Raw genomic sequence first — 24,056 nt, 5'->3', positions numbered from 1 at the left:
TGTTAAATACACGGTGAGGGACAGTACGATATGACGTCATCACTCTGATAAATGTGTAAAGCCCTCCGGATAATAACAGCATGGGCTCAAGCCTAGCAGAGCACAGGGTTACGGGCCTGGCCACGGTCACCGGGAACCAGACTGCCCTTCCCCCACCCCGCCCCAGCCCGACAAGATAGAGCAGGACAGACGGCCTGGGGAAGAATGGGCCTTTCATTTGCCCTCACAATCTGGGAAACCTCTGGGAATTGTTGTTTGCTGTAACTGAATCTTTCAGCCCAAAGGCCTTCCAAGTTGGTCATGGAAATATCTTTAGTTGGGAGACAAATATTGATGGTTGTCAGGGAGAAATTGAGAACTAAACAAATAAATTTATCAAACCAACACATGTGGTGGAAGAGAAAGGATTCTTAAAACCCAAAGGAAAAATTTACAATATAATGCTTTCTGTAGTTTATGGATGTGAAAGCTAGCTACAGGTACCAGGAAAATGCTGGCTTGAATGGGGATCCAGAAGACTGTGACTGGAAAAGCTAAGAATAGGTAAGAAATGAAATCATAAATTATACTACCTAAGTAATACTCTGCAGTTTGTATTTTTTTTATTTTTTATAATTTTTTTTTTAATGTTTTTATTTATTTTTGAGACAGAGAGAGACAGAGCATGAGTGGGGAAGGGACAGAGAGAGAGGGAGACACAGAATCCAAAGCAGGCTCCGGGCTCTGAGTGGTCAGCCCAGAGCCCGACGCGGGGCTCGAACTCACAGACTGTGAGATCGTGACCTGAGCTGAAGTCGGACGCTTAACTGACTGAGCCATCCAGGCGCCCCTCTGCAGTTTTTAAAGAGCCATCGAGGGTTATCTCCAGGTGTCTCTAGGGGTGACAGGCAGGAGGGAAGTCCTTTAAAGTCTTATTTGCAGGCTTGAGAAAGAATTTACACCAGGGACCGAAGTCTAAGACAAGCCACTATTATACGAAGAAAAAAAAGGGGTCGTGTGTACTGGTGCAGCGATGGGAGAACGGGAAGGAAAGCAGGGAGAGAAGCTCGTCCAGCAGGCAGGCAGATACAGAAGCTGGGAATGACAAACAAGGACCAGAAAGAAAGAGGACAGTCTCAGGGCAAGAAAAGGAAGGTCATGAAAAGAATGCCAATAGCAAATGAAAAGGAGATCCAGGTAACCTTCCAGACACTGAGACAAGGAGGAAACAGAAAAAGTATTTCTCTCCCAATCATTCTGCTTCTGTTATATTAGCTGCTTCTGGGACATTTAATCTTCCTCTTCCGTGTTTTCTAAGTCCGTGGCTTTTGGGTGCATTTGAGGGATTTATGGATTAAAATATGTATTACACTTGGCGTGCTGAGTATTCTCGTGGAGCCAACAGCAGCCTCGCAGTGCCTTGGGGTAACCAGGCACTTTTCGGCATACAAGCTTTCCTCCCCTCTTGCTAGACAACGTGAACCCTCTCTTGGAAAAACCACTTTCTGCGAGAACCTTCACAGCAGACTCTGTCCTTTGCCTAATTTTTCAGACCACCGAGAAATTTCTCTTGCCCTCATCCCATAAGCCAAATGTTAAAAATAAATTCATTTTTACTTTGCTAGTGAGAGGTACAATTCTACACCTTCTGTTCGAAACTACTGGTGTCCAGGAATATTCATGAAGTCAGGGTGTTGTGCTTCAGAACCACTGTGGTGTATTATCCTGCAGGCTGAGCCCCCAGTGTGGGGCTGAACAAGATGACTTCAAGGCCTGCTGGTCTGACCAACAGGGCTTTAAACTGACAATGGCAGGAGAGAAAAGTATCCAGCTGTAGTTTGTGGGACACGTATGTGCTTATTAGGAGGACATCTGATCTAACCTTCCAGAGAAGGGAAAGAGATGCTCAGTAATATCCAGAAAAATCACTGGGAAGAAGGAGGACACTCAAGGTCCCCAAAGTCTATATACCAATGGAAGGGTCTGAGCAATACAGAAAGTGTTGAGATATGTATGTGTGTATATATATATATATATATATATATATATATATATATATATATATTTAAAGATTTTAGGTAATATCTACACCCACCGTGGGGCTCAAACTTACAACCCCGAGATCAAGAGTCAAATGCTCCACTGACTGACCCAGCCAGGTGCCCCATGATACCAAGATGATGGAAACCTCAGGGGAAAGTTGGCTTTGCCAACAGTCAGGTGTGGAAATGAATACAAGAGCCAATCAGGAGTTACCTAGAGTTGGGAACGGAGATTTATTTATTTTTCTGTTATTACTTTCAGTGTTTTCATTATGGAGAATTTCAAACAGGTACAAGAGGAGAGAGACTAGCACAAGGAACTCTCCCCCCACCACATTCCAAATGTGCCCACTATCCAGCCCTCGCCTATGCTAACTGAACACAGAAAGATTGAGGCAAAAAAGCTTCCAAAGATGTTCTACTATTTTTCAATCCCTCACTAAGCACAACCTGTAGAGTACCATTTAGAAAACAAACACTAGAACATTCTAAGAGCATACAAAGAGCAGAATTAAGTTGTCTTTAGGCAGTAAGACACCTGAAGACAGTACACTGGAAAGTAGAAATCAATAGTTACGGGGTTTGATAGTCAAAGGAAGAAATCTATCTCAATAAACTTCATTTTGTTCAACTATTTATCCTGCCTTTCCTATCTGGACTGTATTTAGCATAATCAGATTGCTAATGGGGACAAGTTCTTTACAGAAGAATTCCAGCTTCTGCCAGAAGGCGGAAGGAATGACACTAGAGGAATCCCCAGGTTGCTTTCTCTGCACAAAACTATCAGCGGCTAAGACCATTTGGTGGCCGGAGAACGGAGCGGTCCGCCATCCGTGCCGGGTGCCGTGCCTCTGGTACCTTACACGGAGGCTGCTGCCGTCTTTGCCCAAACATGAGCCCCCTGCGATGCTCGGTCAGCCTCTGCTTGCGATGGGCGGTGGGCCAGACAGAACTTTTAAAAAGCACTTGAGCAAGATGCACCTCCGGGATGCGGCGGGGAGGAGCGGCCACAGGACACGGTCTCCCCTGTATGCCCCGGTGCCCGGGGTACAAAGCCATCTCTGACAACCTCCCATGGAGGGCTCTACAAATCCTTTGGTAAACATGCCAGCACACGGAGTGCTAACGGTGTGCGTGTTTGTAAAAGCAGATCTTACAGTCGGCTCTTAGTTGAGCCGAAGGGAGGGTCAGCCGTCTCTCCCATAACCTGGAATTTATGATGCGCTTTTCTTGCAGCAGACTTACTTAGACTTACTTTCCTAATTATGTCTTCCTTAAGCTAATATGAAAACTAATTTGTGTTCCTTAAGTACCCAGCAGCTGGGTGGGGGGTGGAGGAGACGGTCCAGGCTTATGCTTGCTTGTTGAGAGAAACTGTCCAAGGATTTAAAATGTGTCACGAGTAATCTGCATGACAGATGATCTGTATGTGGCAACTGAGAGTTGACTATACTTACATTTATAAAACAAACGGGCTACTTCTGTCTCACAGGGCTGCTATGAGGATAAGGAACATTATATTTACATGATTTAAGGTCTCGAGAAAAAGGAGAATATCTAGATTCGAGGTAGTTTTGTTATTTCACATAGGTTTCCTCTCAGGAGTCAAAGCAACCATGCAGGGACTTCTAAGAGGCAGACAAACGAAGGAAGCAAGGTTAAAGACCCTGCTCTTGGTCCCCAGAGTTGCTGAAAACGGAAGCTGCCACTAGCTCAATGGTCCACCCCAGTGTGTTGTCCCCGCTTCACGTTGTAGACAAAATGAACAATTCACATACACACTCTTGGCCCTTGAGCACTCACGTGTGCCCTTGTTAGTCAGAAGCTCTGTTTAATGAGAAAACTCTCCAGGCAAACAGCAGGGCCGTGAAAGGTTTAGGAAGGGGAGACCAGGGAGTAGGTCAGCTGAAAGTGGACCTTCCTAAAATGAAAGTCCTTTCTGATAGGTATAATTCATTACTATTATTTTGGGGGTGTGTGAGGGTGGAGAAAGGACGGGAGATTCTTGCAGGAAAACAATTTTTTAAGGTGAAAAGATAGAGTAACATGGCTGGAAGGAGCCGTTCCAAAAACATCCAGGCAAATTCTCTTTTCCCCCTCCAAACGAGGCTGAAACAGGAACCTCCCAAGGCTTGCTAAAGCAGTCAAGACATTTCAAAACGTTCAGACTAATCTCTAAAACAGCGCTGTCCACCAGAACTCACTGTAAAGATGGCCATGTTCTGTTTGTGCACTGGCCAACATGGTGGCTAGAGAGCACGTGAAACGTAGCTGGTAGGACTGAGGAATCCATCTTTACTTCGACTCTAATTAAAGTTTCAGTAGCCAGAGTGCAGCTCTAAAACCTTTCCAGAGCTTCCAGTGAGCCAACACCACGTTACAAACACGCTTCGATCGTACACACACCATAGAACATGATAAGAGTTGCCTTTGTTAAATGGAAACTCAATCTGAAACTGGATGCTCTGCGTTCACCTAAAATATATTTTCCTGGCATTTCTCTCATTTAGACTGTAGGGTTTTCTCCTTTGCTGCTCTACCCCGTCAACTTCTTTTAACACCTCCCACCCCCCCAGGGGCCCTAGGTGAGAAACTTTATCAGCATTTGGGAACAATATAATATAGCTCTACATGACAGTACTACAGGCAGTACGGAAAGCTTGGGCTGGCTAAAATCAGAATTGCTGGACGCCTCTTTCATGCGCCAATCTGATAGCAGGGTTTTTGTAGTCTCACTCAGAGCAGTGTCTCAGTTTCCATATTTAGACCCCTTCAATGATTTTCAGATCCAATTGCTAGCTTTACAACGGAAAAGATGTGTTTACCAATTTCACTTCGAAAACCCCTTTTTGGCTCTGAAAATCTCTAAATTGGGGCCTTTCTAATAATGAAGATTTGGTGTAATTATAATGTCACAGGCAATTGTGCTGACAGAGCAAAACCAATATGTCTCCTTGCTAGGCCTTTGCTCTCAGCCTGACCAACAGGAGGAGAAAAGAGGCTTTGTCAGGAGCAGATGTGCAGTGGGAGGCCCCGGGAAAGCAGATCTGCTGAATGGAGCAGGTGCCACTTAGACATTCACTTTACTGACTCCAACCACAACCTCCCCTTCATTTGATATCCTGCTCTTGGCAGGAGGATGGGGAGAGAGCATCATTCAAAAAGAAGCATGTTTATCCTGTTCAGATTACGGCTCTGCCAGGCTGCTGCTGCTGCTGCTGCTGCTGCTGGGTTCTGCACATTTGCTCTTTATTAAGCAAATGGTAGAGCTGGGAAGTGAATCCCTGTATTTATACAGGTAACCTGAGAGCCAGAGGGCCCCAAACCATACTGGCTGCGATGTACAAGCTATCGGAGTTAATAACAGTGCGCTGACATTCCTCCAAAATCCTAATGGAAGCATAAGTAAAAAAGGAAAGTCCAACTTAAAGACTTCATTCTATAGGAATTCTTCCTGTCACAATATTCTGGCTCTTGTGCGAACAGTGATCAATCCCCTTTTAACACGCTTAATTAAAACCTACTTTTTCATCCACATATTAAATAGAAATGACTCCAATTAAAGTTGTCCAATATGGCTCTGGATTTGGTATGCCAAAAAAAAAAAAAAAAAAAAAAGATTTCCCTTTACAGAATATTACCTGCAATGACAGGCACCAAGATTCTGCTGGAATCATCTAAGACCAGAATCTGCCTTTCGAATACAAAGACTCAGAAAGATGTGGGGACCTAAAGGGAAGGAGAATGAGATAAGGAAACATGTAACTTGGCCCTCATAACACTGGGGACGGGGAGGTGACTGACTGGTCAGTCCACCTGCCAGGTGGCAGGCCCCTTTCTGGGAATCTCTGCCCTGAGGCTCTGGTCCGAGTCCTCTGGTCAGAATACCCCGGCTCAATAAGTTCCCCAAGTGGAGAATACCTGACACAGTCAGACTGAGGGACAGATGAAGGTGTGCCAACCCGGTTGGATAATATGTGCTAATTCCCTCTGGGCCTCGAGGGGCCGACTCTGGAGGCATTCAGCTTTTAATATGGAAAGCGTCTAAGAGCTACATGGGAAGGACGTGGCTCTGGCTCAGATGAATATTAAGAATAGAGAACAACAAGTAGAGGCCTGTCGTTTCATTGTACGCGCGCTTTCTTTCTGCCGTCTTCCAGTAGCAGAGCCTAGGTGAGCAGTTCCTGGTGTAAGAATGATGAATTCCCGAGGCCACCCTAGTTTATAATGGTATAGGGGAGACGGTACATCCCCTCTAGACTTGCGGACTCCGCAAGGAGAAAGATGAATCTAAACATCACACTGGCACTTTCACGAGACAGTCCTGCTCCTTCTGAAGGTATCCGTAGGTTAGCATTTTTGTAGGGGACAAAGGCACCAAGACCCCTGACAACCAGCCCCTCCAGCTGTGGGGGCTGTTTCTGATGAGAGACAGGAAAGACCTGGTAATTCTGGAGAAGTGAACCTCAGTTTTGTTTCCCGAGCACCCCTGAGGGACACAATATGCTTTCATTAGCAACAGGGGCTTTCGAAAGCTGGGATTCTGTGGGAGCACTACCTGCTCCCCCCAAATGGAGGCTCACTGGACCAGACCCTAAGAATGTGTCCTGGAAGAGCTAAGAGTGAACGTTCTCAAGATTAATCTCCTTCCCATTCGGTGTGAGTGCTTAATAATAATAACAACAACAACAACAACAACAACAGCAGCAGCAGCAGCAGCAGCAGCAGCAGCAGCAACAATAGTAGCAGTGATAGTACTTAAGTTATTGCATGCTTACAATGCTCCAGGCACTAAAAAGAGTGGGACTAAATATTCCTGGGTTGCCTGGGTGGCTCAGTAGGTTCAGCCTCCGACTTCAGCTCAGGTCATGATCTCACAGTCCACGAGTTCGAGCCCCGCGTCGGCTCTATGCTGGCAGCTCAGAGCCCGGAGCCTGCTTCGGATTCTGTGTCTCCCTCTCTTTCTGCCCCGCCCTTGCTTGCACTCTGCCTCTTTCTCTCTCTCAAAAATAAATACACACTAAAAAAGAAAATTCTCTGCTGCCCCTAAAATTAGTGTGATTGACATATCCCCCTGGATGGGGAAGCATGGGGAGTCAGAAAACTTGCCATTTCCTTGTGACAGCTATTCTGGAAGGCATTTTGGATTTTAGGAGGTAACCGTGAAGGGAGGCAGGAAGGAGGACAAACTTCAATGCTAGAAAAGGGCTCGGAAGGAACACATCTGGGGCAGAAAACTGTAAACCCCTCTGGGTATTCTAGAAATGAGAGCCCCAGTATACACCTCTACGTTTCTATTTCAGAAGCAGCCATGTTTTCATTGTGAAATCTGTAATTCATCCAATAGTAATGGCTTCTTTCAGCCTTATGACCCACCAGGCTCTGGATATTTGATCCTTTCTGGGGTCACTATAAATCATTAATGCACCTCGCCTCGAGATGCCTGTAGCCAAGAAGAGAAATCTGCCTCTGGAAGGCATCTGGGTGGAAGTGTGTAAGTGGCCCGAGTTGTGCATAAAGAGACTAGGAAGCGGGTCTAGGTGTCTGCACTTCCTCTTGTCTCAGGTTTTCCTGCGAGGCTCTGTCCTTAGAAAAATAGGCCAGTTCTTCTTGCAACCCTCCTGCCCAGCTGTTCACCCGTTGTGGATTACTTCAGTCACATGGTCATGTTTTTTTTTGCGGTTTTGTTTTCTTTTTTAAGCAAAGCCATGCTGTCTACGAGCTGAGAAGGTCACTGGGAGGCAAGGCTCTGGAAGTACTGGTGCTGCCCTTCCCGCGCAGAGGGGCACAGCTTGCCAGAAGGGCAGTCTTTTTTGCTAGAGCCTTTAGATCAGCGCCATCCAATACACTTGACTGCAAAGACGGAAATGTTCGGTATCGGTGCAGTTCATTAGAGTAGCTACCACCTACCTGTGGCTATTTATTTATTTATTTATTTATTTATTTATTTATTTAAAATTTTTTTTTCAACGTTTTTATTTATTTTTGGGACAGAGAGAGACAGAGCATGAACGGGGGAGGGGCAGAGAGAGAGGGAGACACAGAATCGGAAACAGGCTCCAGGCTCTGAGCTGTCAGCCCAGAGCCCGACGCGGGGCTCGAACTCACGGACCGCGAGATCGTGACCTGAGCTGAAGTCAGACGCTCAACCGACTGGGCCACCCAGGCGCCCCCCCCCCCTTTTTTTTTTTTTTTAATTTTTTTTTCAACGTTTTTATTTATTTTGGGGACAGAGAGAGACAGAGCATGAACGGGGGAGGGGCAGAGAGAGAGGGAGACACAGAATCGGAAACAGGCTCCAGGCTCTGAGCCATCAGCCCAGAGCCTGACGTACCTGTGGCTATTTAAATTTAAACGTGACCGGGCGCCTGGGTGGCACAATTGGTGGAACATCTGATTCTTGCTTTTGGCCCAGGTCATGATCCCAGGGTCCCGGGATAGAGCCCAGCATCGGGCTCTGTGCTGAGCGTGGAGCCTGCTTGAGATTTTCTCCCTCTTTCCCTCTGCCGCTCTCCCCCACTCACGCCCTCTCTCAAATAAACAAATAAATAAATATTTTTAAAAATGTGAATAGAGTAAAAAATCCAGTATCTCAGGCCACACATGGCTGTTGAGCACATGCAATGTGGCTAATGTGACCCAATAACTGAATTTTATTTTACTTAAATAAAAAAAAAAAAAATTTTTTTTTTAATGTTTGTTTATTTTTGAGACAGAGAGAACAAAGCATGAACGGGGGAGGGTCAGAGAGAGGGAGACACAGAATCTGAAACAGGCTCCAGGCTCTGAGCTGTCAGCACAGAGCCCGACGCGGGGCTCGAACTCACAGACTGAGAGATCATGACCTGAGCCGAAGTCGGACGCTTAACCGACTGAGCCACCCAGGCGTCCCCCCACAAATTTTTTTTTAATGTTTATTTGTTTTTGAGAGAGAGAGAGAGAGAGAGGGAGAGAGGGAGAGAGAGAGAGAGAGAGAGAGAGAGAGAGAGAGAGAGCATGAGCAGGGGAAGCGCAGAGAGAGAGGGAGACACAGAATCTGAAGCAGGCTCCAGGCTCTGAGCTGTCAGCACAGAGCCCGATGGGAGGCTCAAACTCACAAGCCAGGAGATCATGACCTGAGCCGAAGTCGGTCACTCAAGGCGCCCCTACATCTTGGGTTTTGATGCCATTTATTTTATCTGCCTCTGCTAAAATTTATCATGACACAAACTTTAAAAAAAAAAAGTCAATTTATTTAGAGAGAGAGAGAGTTGCATGTCCCTGTGCCTGCAAGAGAGCAGGGGAGGGGCAGAGAGAGAGGCAGAGAGAGAATCCCAAGCAGGCTCCACGCTGTGAGTGCAAAGCCCAACGCAGCGCTCGATCTCATGAACCCTGAGATCATGACCTCAGGGGAGACCAAGAGTCAGATGCTTAACCGACTGAGCCACCCAGACACCCCATGACACTGACTTCTAAAGGGAGTAAAATATACCATACCCACTCCTTAAAACAATCCTGCAAAAGAGTGACCCATACAAAGGAAGAGATGAATCAGATGAATGATAAAGACAATGATTTTCACCTGTTTTAGATCTCCTTGACTTCTTTGGTTGCCTGGGTTGACAAGAGGGAGTGAAGAGGAAGGAAGGGGACCCACAGTGGCAGTAGAGGGTACTGCAGGACTGGGTTTGGTTTCCAGTCTCACAGTTTAGTTGCTCAGTGACAGGTAAGGCCCAGCTTTAGCTGCGTCTGCAAAATAGGGCTCAGAAGCTCTGTTCTACCCACCTTCCTGGGTGAAGGTAGAATAATGCAGACGGTGCTTGTTTAGTCACTGGAAAGGGGGTTATGGTGACAGCAACAGTCGTAGTAGTAAAAACAGAAAAGGAAAGGGGCTCCTGAGTGGTTCAGCGAGTTAAGTGTCTGACTCTTGATTTAGGCTCAGGTCATGATCTCACGATTGGTGACTGAGCCTCACATTGGGCTCTGGGCTGACAGAGCAGAGCCTGCTTGGGATTCTCTCTCTCTCTCTCTCTCTCTCTCTCTCTCTCCCTCTCCCTCTCCTTCTCCTTCTCCCTCTCTGCCCCTCCCCTGCTTGCTCTCTCAAAAGAAATAAAAAATAAACTTAAACAGAAAAGGAGAGAAAGAATAAAGAAAAGAAAATGATGAAGGGCCTAAACAATGATGGTCAATGTTTATAGTCAAAAGTCAAAAGCAGAGCAAAACTGAAAGTTATTTTCCTGGTATGACATCTACCAACATGTTTTCCAGGATGAAAACCATTCATTTTAAGACAAAAGCTGACTGAAAGAGGGAAACACTGTCTGCAAAGAAAGCATGGTGCCCAGAGGACACTGTGCAGCACCCGCTTCCCAGTCGGCCCAGAGCAAGCGGCTCACATACTCACTCCTCACCCTGTTCTTTCTGAGCCACGGCTCAGAGCTCTCGTCATCTGACTCAGGTTTGGGAGTGTGCTCTACCTTCCCCTCCATTAAAAAAGACCTACGGTTCTGAAGGGATAGGGGCTGTAGGACAGATGAATTTTCATTTGCTTTTTCTGACAGAATAGGTAACACCTCAGCTTGGTCTGAGATCTTCCCTTCAGGTGTTCCTGTCAGTGGAGAAGAGAGCCATTTACTCCCCAGGAGGGCCGCCCCCAAACCCACAGCTGCTGTAGGCACTGCTCTGGGGGACTTTCAGGAGGGGAGGCTCACAGCTCATATAAAACTGTTTGTTCAGGGGCACCCGGGTGGCTCAGTCGGTTAAGCGTCCGACTCTTGGTTTTAGCTCAGGTCATGATCTCACGGTATGTGAGGTCGAGCCCCGGATTGGGCTCTGTGCTGACAGCCCAGAGCCTGCTTGGGATTCTCTCTCTCTCCCTCTCTCTCTCTGCCCTTCCCCTGCTCGCACTCACACCTTCTCTCTTTCAAAAAATAAGTAAGTAAACTTAAAAAAAAAATTTAAAACTATTTGCTCAGGGGCTCCCTGCTTTGAGTCCTGGGGGCGATGAGCTTATCATCTGTGGATTAAAGGTACAAATAATATAGTAGCAAAGAATGCAACAGCTCTTTTCAAAGCTGACTATCATGCTTTACGGTGACTGAAAATGTACCTTTACAATAAAACTTTATTTCATTTATTACACTAGAATAGCATATCAGCACCTTTTTGGAGGAGCAACATTGACATATTTCCTAAATTAATTTAATACTGATATCCACTGACTCTTCTGGGAACAAGTCCATATACTGATGTGTCCAGATAATGAGCGCACAGAAAAAGGGAGAATGAGAGATGCATTTTATAGTTCATCAAGACGAGGACTGGCGTCTTAGCTCTTTTAAACAAGAGCTGGAACAGAGGGACATCTACTCAGTAAAAATGGGTGACAGTGGTGGTAGAGAATAAGGAAGAAGTGAAAAAAGTCCCCCTTGATGATGGAGATTGAAATACAATGCAGTCGTGAGATGTGAAGGGAGATTATGCCCTGAGAATGACGAAGGCCACAGCAACTACAGCTGGAAGAGAACGGCAGCCCTGCCTGAGAACAGTGATATGACCAAATCCAGGAGCTGTTAAACAATGTCGCCTTCAGTCAAAGTTCCTTCAATTTCCTTTACTCAAGCCTATACAGAAAGAGCTTCTGGTCTCCAGTTTCTTTGCAGCGTTTACCTCTGGAACATAAATCCTTCAATGGCATCAGGTAAGCATTTGGATCTGTCCTAAAGACAGGAGGGCACAAGAATACCCTGTATTCTGAAGTATAACTGAACGTATTCTGGGGAACGAAGGGGAGATGAAATTATGTGGACAGCTAGTAAGAGTTTTATGCTCACAGTGTACCTCTGTGCCAAGCACTATGCTAAGCACTCTATAGGAATCATTCTGTTTAATGCTCACATCAACCTCATAAGCATGGAACTGTCATTAGCCTAAGTTTATAGTGAAGGCTTAGGTTAATTTGCTTGCCCAAGATCACAGAGCTTGCTAGTGCAGCTTTTAGAATAAGCTAGGCCTGCAGACTCTCCCATCTCCCTTGCCCCTCTTACTCACAGCACTAGACCAAATATCCACAAAGTTCTATGGCCCCAGCCACCACTTTCTATGACAGAGGCTCTTAATCCTTGGGCGGGGGGCCGAGGAAGGGGGGATCCTCTAATTCATTTGCACATCTGACCAAAGTTATGGGTCCCGGAAAACTACAGAAAACGTGTATAGAGACACGGATGGAACTACAGTGTATTACGCTAAGAGAAATAAGTCAGTCCGAGAAAGACAGATTTCATATGATTTCACTCATATGTGGAATTTGAGAAATAACAGATGAACGAACATAGGGGAAGGGAAGGAAAAACAGGATAAAGACAGAGAGGGAGGCAAACCATAAGAGACTCTTAAATACAGAGGACAAACTGGGGGTTGCTGGAGGGCAGGTGGGTGGGGGGATGGGGTAAATGGGTGATGGGCATTGAGGAGGGCACTTCTTGGGATGAGCACTGGGTGTCATACGTAAGAGATGAATCGCTGGGTTCTACTCCTGAAACCAAGACTGTGCTGTCTGTTAACTACCTTGAATTTAAATTAAAAAATAATAAGTAAAATATAGATAAAAGAAAAACAAAACTCGTATAGAATTTCTCAGGGTCCAAGACCCCAGGTTGAGCATGCCCTAATGTCCTTATAATGCACATAAGGGTTGGTTTCCACAGAGAATTAAAGCACACACGTTGCCTCCTGCAGATGCAGCCGCACTTACCTCTTTATAATCAATACACAACACAACTTTGCGGCATCCTGTCTCACTTGGGAGGCCTTGCGGAATAGGAATGTGGGTTCCAATTTCTCATGCAAGGACCCCACCCAGGAATCCTGCTCTCTTATCTGAACTTCATGTTTCTGTCCTCATATATCTACTCTTTTATCCCTCTCGCTAAAAAGATCAATTTTTTTTAAAAAAAAAAGGTATTCCAATGAGCGTAGTTGAGATCAAACGAAACTAGGGAAACACATTTTTACAGGTTTTTAACAGGGTCAAAGAAAAGTAGCAAGGTGGAAAGGTGAAGACGACATACTCAGTGTGAAGGAGAAGACCGAATTTTGTTTCCAAAGGAATTCAAAACCTGATTTGGCGGCTGATGCGGGTAGTAAAACGTGCACTTGTCTTACAGTGTAGCAAGACTGAGTGGGGCCTTGTAGTTGTAGGACATTCATGTTGACGAGTCTTAAGGGGGATCCCTGGCTGCAGGACTGTTGCCAGGGCCGGGTCAGAACAAAGAGGGACACGTGGCACCGCGAAGAAATGAGAAGGGCTGCTCTTTCTGTAAGTATAATGTTAACGCCTTGTAATCAGCTTTAATTTTGAAACAGACCTAGCCTTCTAGTCCACTTCTCTCCGTTGAGGGCGTGAGGCAAGTAGGCAGCCGCAAGTCTCAGCCAGGACAGCACAGGCCACAGTGGATGGTCTCTGGGTGTCGGGCAAGGGAGAAAGATGCATTTTCCAAACTGTCTGGTGGAACCCAATCAAGGGCTGGAGGCAGAGCCAAAGGGAAGGCCCGGTGAGGAGCAGGGAAAGCAAACCGGCCACCAGCTAGCTCAGGGCAGAGATGCACATTCCCCCGAGCACTTTCTACCCCCTTGGTCTCTATCTCCCTAGAGGCAGGTGGGAATGTTGCAAGAGTGCTGGCATAAGTCGAATGGCTGCAGGAGGGCTTGGACAGAAGCTTCTAAGGGGTGAGGAAACAACTCTAAAGCTGGGTTTACCTCTTTGGGAACAGCATGTGCTTCTCCCGCAAACAATGTCCCCTGGTTCTAAGTAGCAACCCCTCCTCCCCCCAGCTGAATGAAAATAAGAAAACATGTTCACTAATTGCAAGGTGATCTGCTCACTGGAAATACTAAAATTTGATAGCTGACCACTGAATGGTTCTATAATTTCTGCAACTGGAGAAACGCAGACCTATGGGCTCCCCCGGACTTAGCAAAGCGAGCTCTCACACATGTGGAGGGGAGGACTGCTGGACAGCGGAGCACTTGGCATCAGAAACCACCAGAGCATCCCTATCGCCGGGAACAGGCTGGGGCAGGCGGGCACTGTGGCCAAACCAGACAAAGGCAAGTAGCTTCTACCAGGGATGGGGAGAGAGGCCCGACATTCCCTAAATTATTTGTTCAACACCGGGAGACAGTCATCACGCTGTATTTGTGGAGTCCAGGCAGAAGCTGGCTCACATCACAGGGAGGCAGCATAACTGAGTGGTGTGGAGACAAACTGCCTGAATTCAAACTCCACTTCTGCCACTCTCTCTGTGAACGTGGCCAAGTCACTGAAACTTTCTGTGTCTCAGTTTCCCCATATGTTAAATGGAGACAATAGTGTTTACCTCAGAATAGGGTTATTCTGAGTTTTAAGTAAGTTCATGCATGTGAAACACTTAGCAGAAGACTTGCACATAGCAAGCATTATATAAATGTTTATTAAATAAAGTTAATAAGACAATGGAATTGAGATACAGAATACAAGGTCGATAGTGGGAATGCAGATTCCTAGCTTGGAGTACTCTGTAAGTGGGGTGTGCCCCACCCTCATCTTAGTACAAAAAATGAAATTGAAGAGAAGTTGGGGTAAAGGAGAGAAATTAAAATTTCAAAGTGCAAGAACTGAGCCTCTATACAACTCTGCATACACAGAATGGACAGCCACAATTTCTTAATCTAGAAAGACGCACCTGGTTTGGTCTTAAGAAAATAAGCACGACTACAGGGACAGTGTTTCCTCCAGCAACAATTAGTGTCTCATTCAATTCATTGGGGCAGTATTAAGAGCACTTGCTTCCCACTTCTGGTCCATCTCTGTGATAATGAATACTCCCCACTTCCCCTGCCCTAGGGAAAGATGGGGCAGAAGGAGAGGAGAACACTTAGTTAAATTAAAAGAAAGCTTTAACACTGTATGTTAACTACACTGGAGTTAAAATTGAGGGGGGGGGGAAGGCTTAATTCTTCTAGATGAACTTTAAAATTACTGTAAAGGTCACTCCCCTCACAAACCTTTTTGGAATTCTGATTGAATTTTTTTCAAATTTGGAGACAGGACTTTCGCTGACAGCTAATAATAACAGCACGATAACAAAATACTGCAGTAGAAAGAACAAAATAAATAGATGGATGGAAATAGAAGATTCCCCATACAGTCAATTTAAGAATTCTGCATATGGGGGCGCCTGGGTGGCTCAGTCAGTTAAGCATCCGACTCTTGATTTCGGCTCAGGTCATGATGTCACAGTTCGTGGGATCGAGCCCCATGTTGGGTTCTGCGCTGAGCATGGAGCCTGCTTGGGATTCTCTCTCTCTCTCTCTCTCTCTCTCTCTCTCTCTCTCTCTGTCCCTCCCCTGACTTGCTCTCTCAAAATAAATAAATAAACATTAAAAAAAAAAAAGAATTCTGCATATGGACACCAATAGCATTTTTCACAGAACTAGGGCAAATAATCCTACAATTTGTATGGAACCACAAAAGACCCCGGATAGCTAAAAAAAAATCTTAAAAGAGAAAAACAAAGCTGGAGGTATCACAATTCCAGATTTCAAGTTATACCACAAAGCTATAATAATCAAAATGGTATGGTACTGGCATAAAAATAGACACACAGATCAATGAAATAGGATAGAAAGCCCAGAAACAAACCCACAATTATATGGTCAGTTAATCTTCGACTAAAGAGATAAGAATATAAAGACAGTCTCTTCAACAAATGGTGTTGGGAAAACTGGAGACAGCTACATGCAAAAAAATGAAACTGGACCGCTTTCTTTCACCATACACAAAAATAAATTCAAAATGGATTAAACACCTTCATGTGAGACCTTAACGATAAAAATTATAGAAATAAGGACAGGCAGGAATATCTCTGACATTGGTCGTAGCAGTATTTTTCTTTTTTTTTTAATAAAAAAAAATTTTTATGGCACAAAAACAGACACTCAGATCAATGGAACAGAATAGAAAACCCAGAAATGGACCCACAAACGTATGGCCAACTAATCTTTGACAAAGCAGGAAAGAATATAGAATGGAATAAAGACAGTCTCTTCAGCAAATGGTGCTGGGAAAACTGGACAGCGACATGCAGAAAAATGAACCTGGGCCACTTTCTTCTACCATACACAAAAATAAACTCAAAATGGATGAAAGACTTAAATGTAAGACAGGAAGCCATCAAAATCCTTGAGGAGAAAGCAGGCAAAAACCTCTTTGACCTTGGCCGCAGCAACTTTTTACTCAACGCATCTCCGGAGGCAAGGGAAACAAAAGCAAAAATGAACTATTGCGGCCTCATCAAAATAAAAAGCTTCTGAACGGTGAAGGAAAACAATCAGCAAAATTAAAAGGCAGCTGACGGTATGGGAGAAGATATTTGCAAATGACATATCAGATCAAGGGTTAGTATCCAAAATCTATAAAGAACTTACCAAACTCAACACCCCCAAAATAAATAATCCAGTGAAGGAATGGGCAAAAGACATGAATAAAACAATTTTTTTAATGTTTATTTTTAAGAGAGGGACAGAGTGTCAGTGGGAGAGGGACAGAGAGAGGGGAAGACACAGAATCCGAAGCAGGCTCCGGGCTTGAACTGTCAGCATAGAGTCTGACATGGGGCTCAAACCCACAAACTGTGAGGCCATGACCCGAACCAAAGTCAGATGCTCACCCAACTGAGCTACCCAGGTGCCCCATCTGTGGCGGTATTTTTCTAGATATGTCTCCTGAGGCAAGGGGAATAAAAGCAAAATAAACTACTGGCACTACATCATGATACAAAGCTTCTGCGCAGCAAATGAAACAAAACTAAAAGACAACCTGCTAAACAGGAAGATATAAAAGTATGTAAAATATGCTTAACATCACTCATCATCCGGGAAATGCAAATCAAAACTCTAACGAGGTACTACTTCACACCTGTCAGAATGGCTAAAATTAAAAGCATAAGAAACAGTAAGTGTTGACAAGGATGTGGAGAAAAGGGAACCCTCTTGCTGCTGGTGGGAATGCAAACTGGTGCAGCCACGGTGGAAAATAGTACGGAGGTTCCTCAAAAAGTTAAAAATAGAAATACTCTATGATCCAGTAATTGCATTACTGGGTATTTATCCAAAGAATACAAAAGCACTGATTCGAAAGGATATTTGCACGCCCATGTCTGGTTATTATTTATAATAATATATGGAAGCAGCCTAAGTATCCATCAATACATGAATGGATACAGAAGATGTGGTATATACACAACGGAATAATGTTCAGCCATAAAAAAGAATGAAATCTTGGGCCATCTGGGTGGCTCAATCTGGTAAGTGTCCGATTCTTGGTTTGGCTCAGATTGTCCTATCACGGTTCAGCTTGTGAGATGGAGCCCCAGGTCAGGCTCTGTGCTGACAGTGCAGAGCTTGCTTGGGATTCTCTCTCTTTCACTGCTCCTCCCCCACGTGTGCGCATGCTCTCTCTCTCTCAAACTAAATAAATAAAACATTAAACAAAGAATGGAATCTTGCCATTTGCAACAACATGGATGGGTCTAGAGAGTGTAATACTAAGTGAAATAAGTCAGAAAGACAAATACCTTATGATTTCACTTATATGTGGGATTTAATAAACAAAAGAAATAAATAAAGGGGGAATAAATAAAGGGGAGACAAACGAAGAGGCCGCCCCCCCGCTTTTTTTTAAAGATTCTCTTAGCTGTAGAGAACAAACTGGTGGTTACCAGAGGGGAGGTGGGTCAGAGGATGGGTGAAGCAGGTAAGGGGATTACGAGTACACTTATCATGATGAGCACTGAGTAATGTACAGAACCATCGAATCTCTATATTGTCCACCTGAAACTAATATAACGCTGTATGTTAACTACACTGGAATTAAAATAAACTAAAAAAAACATTCTGCATGATAAAAATGGCATTTCAAATCAGTTTAGAAAGGATGGATTTCAACCTTTTATGGAATAAATGGTGCTGGAATAGATTATATAGGGGAAAAAAAAATCAATTCAGATCCCTACCTAATGCCATATTCAAAATAAATTCCAGATATTTCACAGTATTTAAAATAAAAAAATGAGACCATAGAAGAACTTCCATATAGATATTTATCTGATTTGGGGCCTATGCAAATGTAAAGGCAAAAGAGAAATAATTAAGGAAATAAAAATGAAAGTAACAGAAATAAAATAAAAATAAACTGAAAAAAAAAACACCTATTTGCAATGTATACAATTAAAGGGGTTATAACCTTTAACATAGGATACTTTCTCAGCAGCTCTGGTGAGAGTCTTAATGGGACAATAGTTGAAACAGATGATCCCCATTACCTTTATTGATTAACTATGAACTATCTGCTTAGTTCCCCCGCCCCCATCTAGCTTTGAGGAATAGAAGACGGCTGCATGAATATGCAATAAGATCTCAGACGTAACAGCACCTCAGAAGAGGTGCCCAGGTGCCAATATAATTCCTATTTTTAATTATTTTTGCTGAAATAGGAAGGCAGAAAAAAGATGTGGGAGATCTGGTTCCCTGAAGATTGCTATCCATGGGTGGACGGTCAGGTGAGAGGTGGTTATCACTCAAAGAGCTCCTCAATCCCTGTGTGGGGCTGCCTTTAGAGACTGTACAACCTTTTATATTAAGATGTGGGGGGCTGGGGGAGGGCCAAGGAACCACTGTGAGAAAAAGAAAGGAAAAGAAAAGAGGTAAAGGAAGGCGCTCACGGAGAGGCCTTTTCCAGTCTTAGGCAATTCTATCTGCACTTCAATGAAAAGAAAGCCGCCTGTGAAAAGCTTTACTTTGAACTAAACCATGAGATTCCATGAGACCAAAAACTCATTTAGTGCTATAGAAAAAGGAGGAGCATAAAATAAAGTAATACTAGTGCTTGAGTAGTCAGTCCCCTTAGTGTTGGGGCAGGGTAGAGTCCAGAAAACAGGAGATGTCTACAGGGTGCAAGGTCTCTGTCCAATCTGCCTTGGTGACCCAGAAATTAAACTTCTGCCATGCATGCATGGGTTATCTCTAATTTGCACACCACCGTCCTACAGGACACTGCTTCATATCCTTGTGCTGCCTGGCCATCTCTCACCAGTTACTGTACTCTATCAAGCTCCACACCCAATGGTTCTCCATCTCAGAAGACACAAAAACTCCTCTGCTTCAGGCACAAACAATATCCAGATTGCTCTTAGAAGGGCTGTCTGCTATGGTTTTATTTTAAAACATACTGTGGAATCTGGGATGTATTTCTTTTTCCCTGCTAGTGGTGTTTCCAGATAGCACACTGTTCTGCTACCATCTGGTTCTTCCTGATAATAAACTCTTCCTGATAATCAACTTGGTCTATCGGCTGACCCCATAAGGTTGCCATCACAGAAGTGACAAACTCTGGCAAGACAACACGGTCTGAAAGAACGATGAAAAGAGAATCCCTAAAAGACTACCCAGAAACCAAATTGGCTAGTTACATGGGAAAAATTTGGTTCTAGTCCCACAGCAAATCCTACAGCACTCTGGGTGAAATGTCAGAAGACAGAAGGAGCGTCAGAATTATTTGAATCATACCCAATATTAGAGTCATTTTCTGGATTCCCAAGGAAGAGATGAAACGATCGGCCTTTGCCTAAAATTGCTGGAGTAAGGCGCAACTCAATGGCCTGATTTGACACAGAAAAGCTGTGCCGAGAAAGTGCTAATTCCAACCCTCAAGTCTTAGTTCAGCACATGTCAGTGGTCACAAACTGGGGATGGTATTCTTTGGGAACCACTGGCTTTTAGGATGTAGACCAGAACTTTCTCTTATCGCAAACACACAGCCAAAGACATGAAATCAACCCAACGGACTCACACAACCCTAAGGCTACGGAAAAGAGGCAGCTTCTAGGAATCAATAGTGGGTGTGGCTCAGCTTTCCTCCCACACGGCCGGCCGAATGGATTTATTTGGCCCGAGACCCACAGGATCCAAATACTTACATATAAATTCATCTGAAAAGGTGAGGCTGAGAAGGAGCCAGAACGATAAAGCTGTCTGTTCTCCTTGCCCAGACAGGTCAAGACCATTAGAAAGGATAACAGTCTCCTATCAAATGCAGGCAGAGAAGGATCTGTAGTAGTTCCATTGTAAGTAACAGCAATTTGCACTTCAGAAGAATGTCACATAGCCAGATATCCTATCTGTTCAAGGTAGATTAGGACTCAGATGAGGAACAGTGTAAGGTAAGGAAGTAGGGGTAGGACTCTAGCTAAAGAGGGAGGTTTTCCTTACTTCTTCCTGTGGTCCATTTCATCCTGAATATACACGGCTGGAAGATGCCCTTTATCCTGCAGTGTTCTGGTTAAGATCAAGCCTATCCCTGTTACGGTTAGTTCATGGAAGCCCTAGCCCTACAGAAAAAGCAGACTATAATTGTAGTTTTTTATTTTTTTGTTTGTTTGTTTTTTTTTTTTTTTTTTAGGAAAATGATTCTCAGAAGCCACAGTGGCTCTTTACATTTCTTGTGTTAATTCTTCTTTGGGTGACATACACAAACACATTCCTCTTCCCACTTCCAAAGGAGGACACAACTTGGGGTCTTTCTTCAAAGACTTTTCCAACTAACTCTTTTCACTGATGAGGGACCTATCCTTTAAAAAGTTCCAGGCACTTTTCTTTCAGCTACTAATGTCAGTAAGGAATTTTCTGCCTAAATAAAAGTATGTTATTATTTATTCTGTCCTCTTTTTAGGACAAAAGAAATTTCCAAAAACCATGGAGTACTTAGTTTGTTCTACTTAACCTAGTAGAGTAGTAGTAGTACCAGCAGTGTATGTATGTATGTATATGCATATGTACATATGTATATATACATATACGTGTGTGTGCGTATATATATACGCACACACACACACACACACAGATACATACATACACGTTTCATTTTAAAAATTCAATAAATAATCAGCCAAATGGGGCTGGTCCTCCGTTTTGACCCAGAGTTCTGAGGCACTTCCCAGGGCAGCCCAAGTCTTGGTAACTGACTTCTGGAGCCTGCCGAAGTGGACCCAAAGAGCTGGGCTGGAGCTGTAAATTTTTGCCACCATATTTCTATGAACTTTATCCCTTTTGTTTATTCAGGAAGTCACCAATATCCAGGTAGTCAAAGAGCTGGGAAAGAAGGGAAGGGTGGGCGTGTGTAACTGGCTAAATCCAGAGGTCCTTGGTGAGGACACATTTAACAGGATGCAGACTCAGAGCACCAACCAGAAAAGTGCCCTCGTCACAGCTTGCTGGCTGATCTGTGTGAGATGGTGGTGCCTTTCTCAAGATGGAACGTTCTACCCTACCACAACGCACCCGCCCATGGGAGGACCTCTGCTATAGCAGAGGACATTGATCTACCCCATGGGAGAGTAAAGGACAAAATGTGGCCCGTGGCAAATTTTAAAGTACCTCTTGGTAAGTCCTGTCACAGCAAAACAGTTTTCAAATGAGCATTTCAGTTAGATATGCGTTATCATGGATTTTTTTTTCCCCTCAGAAAACCCCAAGTCTCCTCCTAGTGAAAGGAATCAGAGGCTCCTAGAATTTTCCTAGGCATCAATTGCCTATCAATAAAGAAAAACTCAAATCAAAGCTCAACCTCTTTCTGAAGGGTCTGCTGTCAGTCATGTCATGAAGGTTTAAGTGGAAACGGGGAAGACATTCAATAAAATATTTATGCTCTCTTACCATTAGCATCTTGGACTCCAGTAAGTGCTCCGACAGCTGCTGCGGTTTCCCCAGACAAGACGATCTGTCCCCCTCCTTGCAAGGTAGCCTCGGCCAGTGTGGCGACAGCATGGGCGGCGGCTTCGCTGTGGGCACAGGAACAGGAGAGGGGGACGTGTAAGCTGGATAAAGGTACAGCACTGCAGCAAGACAAACCATCCTTCCAACCCTTCCTTGGATCTCTCTACTGACTCCATGGGTATGAGCCTATCAGCGAATACTGGAGTCCACTGCTGCTGGGGAGAGCCAGGGGAATTTTTAAATGGTAACAGTAAGTAGCTAGAGAAACCCCAAGTCTTACAGATTTAAAGAGCTAATGTGAGATTTTCTTTAAATCTAGGAAACGGGTGTTTGAGGACAGAAGGCACTCACTGTCAGTGGAAGGTATGATCCACATTGACAGTGCGAAAGCCTTTCTGGTTGGTAATTACAAGGTTTTCTTCTTCTCTTTTCTCTTTATGGCAACACTAGGCAGATTACCTAAAACTGCCCTTTTGGGGACACTCACTTTCGAATGTCCCCTCTCTGTAAAGAGAGCTTTCATACTATTCTTCCTTTCTGATCTTGTCTCCAATAAACTTTTGCCTGCTGCTCAAAAAAACCCAAACAGACAAAACAAAAACTACCCTTTTTAGCCGAGGACGACAGTACGAGGAGTCAACAACGTGGACCGGCTATTCAATGAATATCAAATAGTAACAATGTGGTTTATATGCGCGACTTCAAGTACAAAGTAATGGCTAACACCCTAACATCCTGCAAAGTCTAGGTTTTCTCTTTGCCTCACTATACATGTGGGCAGTGCTAAATTAAGGCTTGAAATTTTAAATGATCACCATAAGCCCAAACTCCCAGCCTCTAGAAACACAAAGAAACAATAAAATCTCCCTTCCTTGCAAACACTTTGCAGAATAGAAAGGTATTAACCATCTGTTTATAGTGAGCACTATTCTGGCAGTTTGTATCCTATTCTCCTTTCTTCTTGTGATATGCTGGTCCCAAATGCACAAATACCCATTTTTATTGATTCTATGATACCCACAAACTAAAAATGCACCATTATTTTATGTGCCAGCAAGCAAGGAAAAAAAAAAAAAGCCTGACAATTGTAGTACTGTGGTTTACCATTCAAATTTCAGAGATGTTAAAATGTGAAAGAAGCAGAAATTCAGCACCTCTCCTGGGAAAGTGTCAGCTCCCACTCTGCACGATTCCTGAAGGAGTATCAAACGTGGGCTCAGAGGGGAGGAGGTGGTGTCATTTAGTTTAGCAGCAGCGGGGGCAAAGGCCTGGATTTGACACCAAATAAGCCAGATGAATAAGCTTTGCTCTGAGTTGCAGACTTTGCCTAACTCTGGCAGGCACACTTCGTGGTCACAAGCTGTAGGCGGGGTTGGGTGAGGGACTGTGGACTGGTTAGGGGAGACGTGTCCTGACTATGGGCAAAGCAACACGTACCACACTCAGTAGTGTCACTTTCATTTAAGAAAGCCAGCAGATACAAGTAAAGCAACTGACACTCTCATTTCCCTGGGGGAATAGAAGGATTCTGGGAAGCAGTCAAAGAAACCCAATGGGTAGAAAAGTCTCATTAAATAGAATATTCCCACTCTCTTCCTAACTTGGACTTAATTTTTATGTCTGTGTTCAAGCTATCTTTTTCTGATAATAAAATACATGCGGAAGGCTTGTAAAAATTTCATTAAGTATAAAAGAAACTTTAAAAATATCACAGACATAAGTTATTTCCTTCTAATCTTAAATACAGCTTTAAACAGCTAATAATGAGGATTACACTTACTGCTACAGTTTTATAGCCTGCTTTTTTCACCTAACATTGTTTCCCCATGGCAACTTTTAATTTCCAGGCTTCCTTTGACTTAGTTCAAGGTTATAGTTATATATTTCAAATTTATTTGCTTCCTTCATAAATATTATATATACTTATACTAGTTGTGAATAATATTTATATTATATATTTATTACATATTTTTATATATTTATGAATAATATAAATATATATATATATATTTTTTTAAAGTAATCTCTACACCCGCTGTGGGGCTCGAACTCACAACCCCAAGATCAAGAGTCCCATGCTCCCCTGAGTCAGCCAGGCGCCCCCATTCATAAACATTTGGGGACTAACTGAGCCTGAGCAAAAAGCTCACCAGTCATGGAGTGCACGTGCAGTCCGTAAAAATTAAGATCACCCTCCACTCAGAGGCACACTTCTTGGTGATGTGATGTCCAAAGCCAGTCATTCCA

The 24,056-nt window shown here is 44.0% G+C and overlaps 1 protein-coding gene across 4 annotated transcripts in view; it reads right to left on the bottom strand.

Annotated features, from left to right (window-relative positions):
• Nucleotides 1-24,056, bottom strand: part of NRF1 (nuclear respiratory factor 1) — a 146,206-nt gene that overhangs the window by 11,598 nt on the left and 110,552 nt on the right. For 3 of the 4 annotated variants that reach the window (XM_047840000.1, XM_047840009.1, XM_047840028.1), the window contains one exon: nucleotides 21,750-21,874. In XM_047840000.1, the coding sequence (XP_047695956.1) occupies nucleotides 21,750-21,874 (125 nt within the window). Of the gene's footprint in view, nucleotides 1-14,447; nucleotides 14,880-21,749; nucleotides 21,875-24,056 lie in introns of those variants that run through there. The other variant, XM_047840018.1, reaches the window with a different exon arrangement.

This window comes from Prionailurus viverrinus, chromosome A2, assembly GCF_022837055.1.
Source record: "Prionailurus viverrinus isolate Anna chromosome A2, UM_Priviv_1.0, whole genome shotgun sequence".
NCBI classification, from domain to species: Eukaryota; Metazoa; Chordata; class Mammalia; order Carnivora; family Felidae; genus Prionailurus; species Prionailurus viverrinus.
The sequence above is the reverse complement of the archived record's forward strand: the minus strand, read 5'-3'. Positions and strand labels throughout refer to the sequence as shown.